General features: G+C 32.1%; 1 protein-coding gene across 1 annotated transcript in view; it reads left to right on the plus strand.

Annotated features, from left to right (window-relative positions):
* Positions 1 to 14,309, plus strand: part of LOC126821438 (protein disulfide-isomerase A5) — a 51,423-nt gene that overhangs the window by 22,018 nt on the left and 15,096 nt on the right. The window contains exons 4-16 of the mRNA XM_050549860.2: positions 3,168 to 3,233; positions 4,811 to 4,856; positions 6,060 to 6,152; positions 7,763 to 7,823; positions 9,265 to 9,332; positions 9,822 to 9,913; positions 10,671 to 10,739; positions 11,196 to 11,332; positions 11,427 to 11,494; positions 11,606 to 11,687; positions 12,047 to 12,059; positions 12,930 to 12,995; positions 13,560 to 13,699. Coding sequence (XP_050405817.2) covers positions 3,168 to 3,233; positions 4,811 to 4,856; positions 6,060 to 6,152; positions 7,763 to 7,823; positions 9,265 to 9,332; positions 9,822 to 9,913; positions 10,671 to 10,739; positions 11,196 to 11,332; positions 11,427 to 11,494; positions 11,606 to 11,687; positions 12,047 to 12,059; positions 12,930 to 12,995; positions 13,560 to 13,699 — 1,001 coding nt within the window. The remainder of the gene's footprint in view (positions 1 to 3,167; positions 3,234 to 4,810; positions 4,857 to 6,059; positions 6,153 to 7,762; positions 7,824 to 9,264; positions 9,333 to 9,821; positions 9,914 to 10,670; positions 10,740 to 11,195; positions 11,333 to 11,426; positions 11,495 to 11,605; positions 11,688 to 12,046; positions 12,060 to 12,929; positions 12,996 to 13,559; positions 13,700 to 14,309) is intronic.

A 14,309-nucleotide genomic window follows, 5' to 3' on the forward strand; every position in this document is an offset into this window, starting at 1 on the left:
ATCTGCTGCCTTTTGTAGCTGTCTTAAAGGATTTAGTTTAGATTCAGTAGAATTAACGGTAGAATGAGTACATTAAAAATTGATAGTAAAACTGAAAGTACAACACCATTACGACATCCAAACCTTTAACATTGGTCTGGGTGACCTATTTACGGCAAATATACAAATTAAAAGACAGTAGAATTGTAAAATGAATAGACCTACACAACATCTAAATATAAATAAACAAAATACCAATATTTCTTTCTTTAATACTAATTTGGGATGATAGGGTCTACTATGGCACACAAATATAAATTATGCCGTGGCAGACATGGTTTGCGTGGGCTTTTACCATGGGTTTGCCGTGTTAAATTTCGAGCGCTGAGTTTGTGTACAGAGAAGGACGAAGGGGTTTAAATTAAGGTGCAAAAATCTTAATAGGTGACACACAAATATGACTATTGCTCTGCAATGGAATAAATTTTGACATCTAGATGATCTTATGGCAATTGACACATTCTATTTTTTGAGAAAAGATTTAAATTTTAAACAAATAAAGAGAGAGAGAGAGAGAGAGAGTGAGTGAGGTTAACATCCACTCCACACAACTAGGTCATTTCAGGACTAACATATGGTTTTAATTTTATTTCAATAATTCGCTTGCGCATAGGGGTCTTTAGCAGTGGGAGGAAACCCGAGGACCCGGAGAAAACCGGGGATTCGAAACCACACCAGTCGACTCAATGACAGACATTATGATACAGTGCGCCCACGCTAACCATTCAGCCGTCCAACCCCCCAACAAATAACAAACAAGGCTCATTGAATAATAGATTTGTTCAGAAGGCTAAAAATACAGTGTTTGAGTAAAAAGACCAGACAGAAATAAACCATCCTGGATGGATAATTCATTATTAAAATTATTTAGATGCTTCTGGATATTAGGGACTTTCTCTACTACAGAACTGTTTGAAAAGGTTGAAATTAGATGGTTTGATATAAAAAAAAAAATATCTTTTTTAATTCAAGGGGATTGGGTGAATGGATGGTTTAACATGTGTTCTTTAGATCATAAAGTCTATCAAGTGGCATGGTTTCAATTCCTTGCTTGTACGTGATAAGGAGTAGTCGCCTGTCCAACATTGTGGGTTTTCTCTGGGTCCACCAGTTATCTGCCACTGCTTAAGGCCCCTATGTGTTAGTCCCAAAAGTACCTAGTTTGTGTCGAGTGGACGTTTAACCCTGTTTCTCTTTCTATCTTTAATTCACAAATGAATTAACGTACGACTTCATGTTTGATTATAACTTTATTTATGGTTAGCTTCCCCAGTCCAGACTTCATCTCCTGATCAGTTTTAAGTACACCAGAAGTCAAACATCAATAAATTTGCTGAATACATGTACACCTGTGGCAATCTGGTTATCTTGTGTGGATTTTATTCATGGGTGAGTCTGACTGCAAGGTGTCAATCAAAATTCCGTTACGTAAATTTACACATGCCATGACTAAAAGTTGGGTCACTTTAACAACGAAGTGTTACCTTGTAGACACTAGAACTTTATTGTAAATGTAAATGTTTAATCTAGTATTCATCTTTTATTTATCAATTCAAATCATATTTATTTACCGAATTATATTCATGTTGATGCATTGTGAGACTTCTCAAAAATCGTTGATATCAGAATCAATGAACAATGACCATTAGTGCGCTCTCAAGCTGCCAATCAGTATTAGTGACTCGTTATGGCAAAATGAGTCGTAATGTGCAAATACTAATTTTGAGCTACAAACAAAATAAGTGAAAATATTGATTTTAATCGAAATTGAGATTTTCACAAAAATGGGTCTGTAAATATACTATCTATCGACACAAAAGATCAAAATAACAATAAAAGATTTTAAAACACCTTTATTTGAACGTTTTGTAAGAGTACCCTATTCTTAAATCTGTCCTTTTTCTTAAAATTCTCATTGAAATTAGTTATTTTTCTTCGCTTGCATCGGGACGATTGGCAGTTTACAAATATGACCAAGGTATTGGGGATGAATTTATTTTGAATTAATACAATCGAGTTTTAAAACCCTAAAAAATGTAAACAAACTCTGCTTGTTGCTATGCTGTCTACAAAACTTGTTTGCTGATTGGCCCAGACACCGCGTGCAAAACATTGTGATTACGTGGCTGCCTCGAGGCTCAAGTGGACAATAGAAATTTGATTTTGGCAATTATGTTTTTGGGTACCTACATGCGATGCAATAAGTGGTAGAAAAATACTTAATTCTAATCGTATATAGGCTAGATTGCCGTTGATTGTTAATAAAAACCATGTCACAGAATACTGTAATTTAATCAGCAAGCTGATCGTGTCATTGAGTAATTCTAATCTGTAATCAACTGTCATGGATCGATGACTTGGTCATTGACAACTCATTAAACGACAAAATAGCAAAAAATTCATGGAAATTGTCGGATCAAATTTTTATTACAATTTTCGTCTTCACCATCCCTGAAAACCCCTGGAAAGAAATATTCAATGACAAAACAGCAAATAAATGGCCTGGGGCCTGATTCACCAAATTTTAACTAAGATAAAATTCAAATTTTAGTAATTTGATTGAATAACGTTAGATTGATTTTAGTGCTTAGCCAATCAAATTTGAAGTATCTACTAAAGTTTTGTTTTTATCTTTAGTTAAAATTTCGTGAAACAGGTTCCTGGTTGCTATTTGATTTTGTTTTGGAACGTACCAAATCTTTGATTTGCTTTTTCTCAAAACTTAATTTTGTGAGTTGGGTAGCTTCAAATGGACACAGCTCAGTCAATGTTTGCCCGATTCAAACAAACTATACATCAAATTGAAGGTATTGAGTTGGAAAATAACAATAACTCAAATTTGAAAATTTCCTCATTGCGACTCATTATGCCACACAGGTCACATTAATTAATATGTGAAATGCAAATACGGTAGCTGACCTTCATAGAATGTCACAAATCAATCTGTGATGGCCCTGTTGAACAAAAATGTGGTAATAAATTTAACTTAACCCTACTATGGAAACACTATACAACAGGAATTTAAGGACTGAATGATGTTCAGAGTAGATAAATAAAATGTAACCATAAATTCATAAATGTTTTTGCTATTAAGTTTAAAGTACATAATTTGTTTTTTTCTTTTTCAGTGAAGAGAAGAAATTATGTAAGAAATTAAAAGTATCTCCTTCAACATTTGATATAAAACATTTTAAGTGAGTATTGATTGGTTCTTTATGTCTGTGTCTAAGTTTGGAATTTATAGTATAACATTAAGTCAGGTAATGTTTAATAAATGAATCTTCTATTTATACATGTAGTTCACATCTCTACTGTCAGACCTTTTTATTATTCAGTATTATTTTCTTAAATACCGGTATACACGTACAACTGTAATTAAATAGTCTGAATAATCGACACAGTTGTTCATAGAAAATATTTGGACAAATTTTAGCGGACACCCTCTCATATTATTTTCCCCCGGCTTTCGAAGAAAGCAGGGGACTATTAAAATGGGTCTGTCTGTCCGTCCATCCGCCTGTCTGACCGTCACACTTTTTGGGACACAATAACACTCCCTCTAATTGAGCTAGAATGTTCAAACTTGGTGTAGGGGTTTATTAGGTCAATGTCTGGATGGAGTTCGAAGATGAGCACTTTTTGTTTAGGGTAAGCAGAGATAAGCAATTTGATTGGTTGATGCTTTAGGACACAATAACTTTAGTTCTAATTAAGTGAGAGTGTTGAAACTTGGTGTATAGCTTCATTACATCAATACATTGACTAAGTTCGATAATGAGCATTTTCTGCTAAGGGTAAGCAGAGCGATAGGCAATTTGATTGGCTGAGACTTTGGAACACAATAACTCTCCTTCGAATTGAGGTAGAATGTTCAAATTTGGTGTAGGCATTCATTAGGTGAATGCATTGATCTACATGTAGTTTGATGATGAACATTGTCTGCTTAGGTAAGCAGAGATAAACAATTTGATTGGTTGATGCTTTGAGACACGATAACCTTAATACTAATTAAGTGAGAATGAGGACACTTGGTGTATAGTTTTATCACATCAATTCCTTGACTAAGTTCTATAATGAGCACTTTCTGCTCAGGGTATGCCAAGCCATATGCAATTTGATTGGTTGAGACTTTGGAACACAATAACTCTTCTAATTGAGGTAGAATGTTCAAACTTGGTGTAGGTGTTCATTAGGTGAATGCCTTGATCTAATTTGATGATAAACATTGTCTGCTTACGTTGAGCAGAGATGAGCAATCTGATTGGTTGATGCTTTGGGACACAATAACTTTGGTTATAATTAAGTGAGAGTGATGAAACTCTGAGTATAGATTCATTACATCATTACCTTGACTAAGTTCGATGATGAGAGTTTTCTGCTAAGATTTTGGAACATAACAACTCTGCTTTTAATTGAGGTAGAATGTTTAAACTTGATTTAGATGTTCATTAGGTGAATGTCTTGACTGAGTTCAATGATTAACATTTTGAGCTAAAGCTAACCAGAGCTAAGCAATTTTATTGGCCGATGCTTTAGGACAAGATAACTTTGATTCTATCTGATAGAGAGTGATGAAACTTAGTGTATAATTAATAATCTGTTTGATTGCTTGATACTTTTGAAAAAAATAAATTTGTGATAAATTAATATGTGTCATCTATTTATTTTGGCATTTTGGCAGGGGACATCAGCCTCACTGTTGGCTTGTTTAAATTTATAAGACCTAACAAAATTTAAAATTATCGAAGTATTATTTTCCTTTTTTCCCCAGAGATGGTGATTTTAATAAAGATTATGACAGAAAAATAGCTACAAAGGTAATATTTCTAGTTGATATGTATATAGGAAATCAAAGAATTTTGTTTTAAGTCAGTGTTACAATTGTGTGAAGTTATTGGAATTTTTTATTCTGATGGTCACCACAATCTACATGTCACATCCTGGACCCTTGAGAGCTGATCAAATGCTTTATACACCATTTCTTTTTCACCATTCAAAGGGAAAAACATTTTGAGAAATGTAAATTTAACCAACACACAATAAAATGGAACAAATTGTGATTAGGCTGGTCAATGTGATCAGTAACAACATTTTGTATACATGTACATGGTATGGTAGATTGAAACATACTTTTATTGATCCTGACATTAATTAATAATTGGCTGGAGACAGCTCTAATAATCTCATTTTATAGTTACCACTAATAGCTTTTAGATTTGATATAAAATGACAATTAATGACAATGCAACAAATTTAAATAATAATTTTAGTATTTACATGTAGATACGGTCATATGGATTTTAGGATACTAATGGTTATGAGATACATGTAATAAGTGATGAGCGAAGAGAAAAATAAATTCCATAAGATTAAATTGTAATTTAATATTGGTGTTTGATAAAATAACATTCATGTATATAATGGTTATTTCTATTTTTTTGTTCAGGTGTTGCAAACTAAAAATCATTTCACCACCATAAATCTCTTTTAATTATTTAAGTAATTTGTTGATTAAGCCTACTTCTATCACAAAACTATAAATATATATACCACTGATAAAATCTGAATCACTGTCATTCAATAAGAATGATAATCTGTCGTTAGGAGAACGTTGTCATATAGGCCTAGACATAACACTGTTTTATTATAATTTTTCAAAAAGAAACAGTATGATTTTTAACTGTCAAAATGTCAAACAGGAAGTACATGTAAAGTACATGAAAAAGTCGTCTGTTTATAAGGGAGGTAACTCATTACACTAGGATCGTTGCATTCGGCTAATCGGTTTTGTCGACAAAAGTCGTTGTGGGTACTCAACGGCAACATTATAGGTGTCAACAAAAGTGACATTGGTCAGTTAAGAGTTATTTCACACCAACTACTTGACATACAAACCTGTTATAAATTTCTTCAAATGTGAAAAAGACCCAAGTGATCTCGCTAGTCTTGAGAACTCTAGTGATAAAAGTGTCTTCCATCAGTTTCATATGCTAAACTTTTTATTTCATTAATATTTTCAGTCTATGGTGAACTTTTTGTTAGATCCAACTGGTGATTTACCCTGGGATGAAGATCCTACTGCACAAGATGTAGTTCATATAGACACAGAGGGAGTGAGTTTATTTACTTTATTATTAGCAAGCATCTGGAATTTCTGTTGTTGGATTTCATGGGTAATAATGTTCAATGAAACGAATTAAATTTTAATATTTAATAAAGAGATATTGTGTAACAATTATATTCCATAGAAATGTTTCCTGTTGAATTATTTCTAAATGTCATTGAAAGAGCTTAGGGATGCACTACCATGTAGGTTAATAAATTGTCATACAGATACTTGGCAGAGAATATGAATATTTTTATACAATTTATTTCTTGGCCAACACATTGCAGTTTAGGCAAGTAGAATTTGCTTTGCATTGGCTCCCCCAGAAATGTTACGTATTAGGCCCAATAAAAAAAATATTTTGGTTCTCAGATACTCCTGCATGACCTGTTTTTATTTCAAAGATAAAAACATAAACAATCTCATTATTTACCGCACGTAAATGTTTTCCCTGTGTTACAGGAAGTAACTAGTATATGTACTGTAGGCTAAATTATCAAATATGCAACTCTGATAAATGTTATTGACAATCATAAATGATACTGGATTAAGGTTGCCGCGATACCCTGGGGATGGCGATATATATCGCGATAATTAGGTCAGGCGATAAAATTATCGTCTGAAATCTCAAATATTGCTTTATCACGATATATCATGATAATTCTAAAAAATATCTCAATATTTTCATTTTTGATCACAATTCACGTTAAAATGAAGAAGAAACCAAATTGTAACAAGTGCCGATACTAGATCTATTCCATTTTCCAAATTCCACAATAGACTTTGAGACAGCTGTTTTTAATACCCCTACTCGGAATGATACAGTTAAACTGCACGTGACAATTATACGTCGCCATAGTAACGAACAGGTGGTTTATCATTGATTACCCAGTCCGTTGAAAATTAAATTGATATTTTACATTGAAAAATCGTCTGGATAATATTTCTTTTATTCTTTGAATAAAATGGCTTCCAATCTTAAATTTGTCAATGTGCGTCAATCAGAATATCTCTGATGACAGTTCGGCAGACTGCGAAAACACACTGCTGCTGACACGAAAAAAAGCATTTCTTCTGTCACCCATATGGGGATATTTTATTTTATGTTAGAATAATCTTACCCCAGCATATATACATACGTTTCACTTCATCAGTGCATCTCACATACATTGCTAAATACCAAATGGATGCACTAGATACATTAATCCATTTATACACTTCAAGTTATATCAATAGATTCAACAATAGCCCAGTAGTGATCATTTGACAAAATAAAACATAAAAATAAAAACTTCGCTCACTCATTCGATTTTTAGGAAGGATTGTCTGAGAACCAGAATATATTTTTTGTATGGCCTTAGTTATTGACAAAACTGAAACATCATATCTTATAGTAGATGGATCCTTCTCATTAGCTCCTCTTCATTAACGGGGCTGGTGCAGAAAAGTAGGACATTCAATCCCATTTCATTCATTCCTTCTCGTTGGCTTTTTAGGTTTGTATGTTATTGGAAGTCAAACATTATTCTGAGATCAGTTGGTATTTAAAAGTTACCAATCCCAGAAACTAATGTTGAAATGTTGGAAATAACTATATATTCTTTGTCTAATTTTTAGGGGCTAGCTAAACAACTGAAGAAAAATAAAAGTCCACATCTAGTAATGTTTTATGCTCCTTGTAAGTCTTTATATATCTAACCAAATCACTTTAGTCTGTAACTTTTATTTTGCTTGCTCATAAGAAAATTCATACTTTTAGTTAAAAATAATGTCCACATATTTATATGTCCACATTATGAATATTGCTGTCGCCCCTGTATGTGTGTAGGTCTGTGTGTTGCCTACAGCCGTCAATTTCTTAACTAATCGTCTTGAAACTTTACATACTTATTCCTTACACCCTAAGGATGATCCATTTGTTTTTTGTGCATGCCCAAACCCTAGGAGCAGAGCCATATCCATTTTTAAATTTGTTTGTTTTCTGCAGGTTGCATTTCTTAACGGATCCACTTAACTTTTCATATTTGTTCCTTTTACCCTAAGGATCATCACTATTGATTTTGGTCCATACTTATGCCCTATAGATGACATCTTTTATTTTCAGTTCATGCCTGACCTCCTGGGACAGAGCCACGCCCAGTTTTTGTTTGTGTCTGTTTTACCTACAGGCCGCAATTCTTAACAGATCCTTTTGATTCTTTGCATACATATATCTTATTCCTTATACCCTAAGGATGATCCATATTGTTTTTGGTGAATGCCCGATCCCCTGGAGCAGAGCCACACCTATTTTTTACTTTATGTGTCCGTGTGTTGCCTACAGGCCACAATTCTTAATGCATTGTCTTGGAACTTGGCATATGTATTGCTTATAGACTAAGGATGGCAACTATTGATTTTGGTGCATGTTCTGCCCCCCAGGGGCACAGCCACGGCCGATGTTTGTGTTTATCATATACAGACAGCAACTCTGATTGGAATTCTGAATGGATCATCTTGGAATTTGGCATATTTATTGCTTATACCATAAGGATAGCAAAAATTTATTTTGTTGCATGTCCTGATCCCCAGGGGTGGTACTACACCCACTTTTTTGTTAGTTTTTATCGGTAAATACTCTACAGGTTGCAATAATTAACAGATTTGTTCAAATTCAGCTTATCAGTCTTTTCAATAACAGGGTGGTACCTATTTATATTGTTCCATATCTAACCCCCAGGGGCAGAGCCATGCCCAATTTTTGTGTTTATGCTGAATGGATCATCTTGGAACTTGACATATTTATTCCTTATACCTAAAGACAGCTACTATTTATTTTAGTGCATGCCCCGACCGCCTGGGACAGTGTCACACCAATGTTTTTGTTAATAATTTGTCTGTAAAGTTTGGCAAAACAAACCCAACACCTAGCCTTTGCCTCTTGTCATATCAATCAAAGCAGGAATGTGGACGTATATTGCAGCAGTGGCGATGCAATTGTAACCATAAGGGAATGTATCTTTGAGGAAAATATTATCAACTTTTATAAGGATAGAATGAATTGTTTGCTTTGTGAACTTCAGAAATAAGTAAATGGGAAGTGGTGTCAAATGTTTTAGAAATACATTTTCTTTATGTAGGGTGTGGTTATTGTAAAAGATTAAAGCCCGACTTTTCTGCAGCTGCAACAGAGATGAAGGGAAAAGCTGTAAGTTATTAGAGAAATTATGTTTGCTGATTATTATTACATGTAGAGTAGACTTTTATTATATGTAGATGTGATTAATTGATAGTTTATAGTTATATACTTTGTTACCATCTCTGACGTGTTTATCGCCACCCTTGTCCATCGGTTTACAAATCCTTGTGGAAATTCATACCGGTAGTCTTGTGTTAAAATTGGTTGTATACATATTATTTATATTAGTAAGATGAATAATCCTGTGATGAGCTCCAGGGGCTAAATGTATTATGGTGCTAATTTTTTAAAATTTTGTGCATGATTGAGAGGCCAGTGCCCTCAACTGATTGATTTGAAAGGTGAGGTGGTAGAATGATGTTAACATGCACTTTAGATATTACGGTCTGACATTATGTCAAGTGGCATAATAAACTATGTTTAAGGGAATGATTTTTTTTTCTGCATAGACCTAATAGGTGAGGTTTTATATAGTGTTTATTATGTCGTATATTATAGGTTTTAGTAGGCATAGATGTAGATAAACCACAACAAATGGCTCTTAGACAACAATATAATATTACAGGCTTTCCTACTATATATTACTTTGAGTAAGTAACTTTTTTTGCTTCTTTAATTAAGAAAGAGCCATTCAGGTGAATAGAATCAATTGGATATTTGTTGCATGTTCTATATAGTAATTTATGTAAATTAAAGAAGATGGATTCATAGATCCATCAGTTCAGCAGAGCGATTAATTTCTGTAGTTTTAATTTATTTTATGTTTTTATGTAATTAATCGATCTGTACCAGGCTTTAATGCACTGCGTAATGCTACATTAATTTCTGTCATAATTTATAATATTCCAAAAAAAAATTCTTAGAACATTACCGTACCCAGAAGCATGGCAACAGAAACAAGGAAAACCAAATCAGAAAGTCTACTGGTAAAATGTGCTAATTGATTATAATTCTTGAGATTATATGGACATAATGATCTATGTATCCTCCCCATAGCTCTCTTCTGTTGAAAATAGTAATTATTTAGACAAAGCCAACCAAAGATTCTAATGTACAGTACATGTATATTGTTATTTGTCCTGTATCCATGTTGTATTTGGGCATCTACCACTGATCAACCAATAGCCATCAGCTGAAAGGTTGATAATTCACGAACCACGTGAAACATATAGAATGTAGATATTTGAAACATACAGGTAGCTTTAATGTCAATATAACTTGAGTATATTTTAATTTGTTAGAAGTCTGTTGTGTTAATCAATGTGATGATGAATCAGAATACAGAGTATGTCAAAATTTTATTATTAAAACACGGTTCATATTTCATCTAATATTTCTTTATTTCAGAAATGGTAAATTAAAATTCCAATATGGTGGTGAAAATAATAAAGATGGAATTGTATCTTGGTTGAAAAAGTAGGTCATATTTGTTTTGACACATTATCACAAGTTTCTTGAATAGACATTGCAGGAAAACGAATAATGGGAGAAAGGATTATTCTAATACATATTCCAGAGAAAATAAATTTATGATATTTATGATATTTTTCTTTGATCTAGTTTTGTCTGTAGTATTAACAATATCAGTATCTCAGTGCTGTAGAATTCTGCAAGCAGTGACATATAATCTTTTGGTCACATATTCTGGGATGATATCCTGAAAATAACAAACAAAATTGTTGTAGCATTGTGTTTATGACATATTTGATTTGGGTTTCTTTTGCCATTTGTTTTGAATCTGTCTGTATTTGAGAAATCTAGGAGATAGATGTAGAATTGTACTATTTGGATCGCTAGGCATTTTATACTTAAATACTTTCAGTTTTATAACGCTTGTCAAGTATGTAAAGTACGTATTTCTTTGTATTTTAGTCCAAGTCCACCAAAGGCACCAGAGAAAGAAGCAGAATGGTCAGATGAAGAATCTGATGTGGTTCATTTAACTGATGAAAACTTCCAGGAATCATTAGATAAACAATCGTCTGCTCTTGTCATGTTCTATGCACCGTGTAAGCAAACTCATTTATAGCAAGTTATTCTTTTCTATACAAAGATTAAAAACTCTTTAATTAATAACCTGCATATATTGTCTATATATTATAGGGTGTGGTCATTGTAAACAGATGAAACCAGGTTATACAGAAGCTGCTGCTTTATTAAAAGCAGAAAATGTAAGTACGCTTAAAAAAATCAATATGCAATTCATTTTGTAGTCATTTTCTATTAATGAAATCTGTTTCTGTTTTCTTAAAAAGGAACATTATATTCCTATTATATTGTAGATACCAGGTATTTTAGCAGCTGTAGATGCTACAAAAAGTAGAAAAAGTGCTGAGGAACATAAAATTAAAGGTTTTCCTACAGGTAATAAAATATAATGTATAGAAATTCTATTAAAAAAAACACCATTTAATTTTAAGCAGTATATGTTTGGAATTTGGAAACTATTTTAAAACCTGATAATGAATAAAATAATTTACAGTAATGATTGAAGTGATTGATGAAATATATGTACCAATTAACTTTTAATAGTCAATATATTGGTCTTTTTTTTCTTGATTAAAAGCTATTATAGATTTTTTATTAACTTTATCTTTTATACATTTACTTTATGCTTAACTTTATTGAACATAATTTCTTACAAAATGTCTTTATTAGTGGATTTATTGATTTTTTTACTTCTAAATTCTGAAATTATCTTATTTCTACTTTCATATTTCCAGTAAAGTATTTTGTGTAAGTACTTTTATTTGTTTTATAAGTTATTTAATCATTTAGATCATTGAATGATAAAAAAAACTATATATGTAAATAGATAAAATTTCAATACATGTTTTTATTCAAATCTATTTTAGAAGTTTAACAATAACAGTTCATTTTGTACTTGTTTGTGTTTAAATGAATATTTCAAATTCAACAATAATAGTTCATTTCATGGTTTATTCCTCTCTTAGTGAAATAAACTTTTAAAAATATTAATACAAGTTTAATGATTTTTCTATTCGTTTGTATAAATGTTTGTATATGTCCCACACTTGAATGGTTAATTTTCTGCAATTTTTTGAAAATTGTGAATTTTAATTTGTACTAAAATGACATCTGTAGACTTAACTTCTGATGTTGCTTGTTGAGGGTCATTAGGCAAGCAAATAAATAGTGTTTTCACACAATCTATGGCACACATTCATAGTCTTGTAACCAACACCAGTGGATACTTACAGATCTATTCTCTTGATTTCATAGTACTTTTATTATTTATTACTTACAGTGTTTGTATGTTATATGTCTTGTTTGTAAGGTTATGAGTGGTCAGTTCTTTTATACTTATTACTAGACTGCATTATGCAATGATTTTGAGAAAAAGAGTAAAATGCCACATCACAAAAGGAAATCTAACAAGTTCTACTGAGAATTACCATTAAAATGGACAAAAGAAAGGAAAGAGTCTCCTAAACTTGACAGAAGATAACTGTTTTTGTTGCTTTTAAAAAGTTATCCATGACAGAATGCCCTTTGTATATTCTGTGAGAAACATTCAATATAGTTAGTTACCTTCCTATTATCTCTTGAAATAAGCTACAAAATGCTTATTCTTTGATATTTTAGAAATGGAAAATTTGAATACGATTTTAATGAAAGAACAAAAGATAAGATAATTGAATTTATGAAAGAGTAAGTATTTTGAATAATTTTATGCCTAAAATGGAATAATTTATTGATTTTCTATGAATATTAATAGTATGAAACCGATATATTGAGGCAATAATTTTGTAAGTGGCAGCCTCATGTCAGTTTTCACCAGCAATGTGAACGTTCTCATATCTGATCATGTGTTGCAGGGGTAAATTAGTGAACTGGATGATACACAAGAATGTCACAGGTGCAAATCCTTGTGTTCAATGAGAAAAATCTCCGGGATAGCATCTACTGGGCTGACATGTAAATGTTGTCTAGTCATTCAGATGGAACAAAAACCTGAGGTCCATGTACATGTTGGCATGCACTTAATAATATAACTAGTTATAATTCAATGTAGAGTACGGTAGTTACAGGCACCTGGCTAAATTACACATTATTAACATGAACATAGAAACAGTAATTGTAAGTTAGTCTCACAAAGATCAAACTATTGTTTACACAAAATGTTATGTTCCATTGTTATATTCTAGTTTTGTAGTTAGTGGTCTGTGTATGAACACTGATGTTTTGATATTAAAAGTAACCTTTTTTTAATAGTCCCAAGGAACCCCCACCTCCTCCACCACCAGAGCCTAAATGGGAGGAAACTGAAAGTGATGTTGTTCATCTTACAGATGAAAATTTTAAACCTGTACTTAAAAAGAAAAAACATGCATTAGTTATGTTTTATGCTCCATGTAAGTAAATATATCCTGTAATTTTATAGGAATTTTCTTAAAAATTCTCCCAAAACTTAAATTTGTTGAAATTCAATTACAAGCTTGGCGGCATTGTCAAGATTCAGTTACAAGCTTGACATTTTCAAGAATCACTAATTTATGATATGAGGTTTGCAGAGAAATATTTGTTCTATTTCATTCATTTCTTCTGTAATGTGTTAGTGAAAGCACATGAAATATGAACATATAAAATTAAGGTATGTTTGATATTGATAGATTGGTACCAATAGGAATTCAAAATTTTTTGTGTTAATAGCATTCACAATTGTGGCTTTGGAGTTCAGCTTTATGCATTATGTTCATACAGTACAGCATTGGAGACTGGATTTAAAATTTGACCAGAAAGTCAGATTAAACAGCATATAACACTAGATTTTCAAATCTTTAGTGCTGGTGCTTAAAATTCATTACTTTAAAATCAATTGTTTCTTATTAAGTGACTAAGATTTGAATTAAGAGATCTAACATTCATAATGTTAAGCTCCTATCACATATAAAGGCTTCAGTTTATACATTATTAGGGTGCCCCACCATAAATAAATATCTCCAAATATCTCGACAATTACAC

The sequence above is a fragment of the Patella vulgata genome, chromosome 5 (assembly GCF_932274485.2).
Source record: "Patella vulgata chromosome 5, xgPatVulg1.2, whole genome shotgun sequence".
NCBI lineage: Eukaryota > Metazoa > Mollusca > Gastropoda > Patellidae > Patella > Patella vulgata.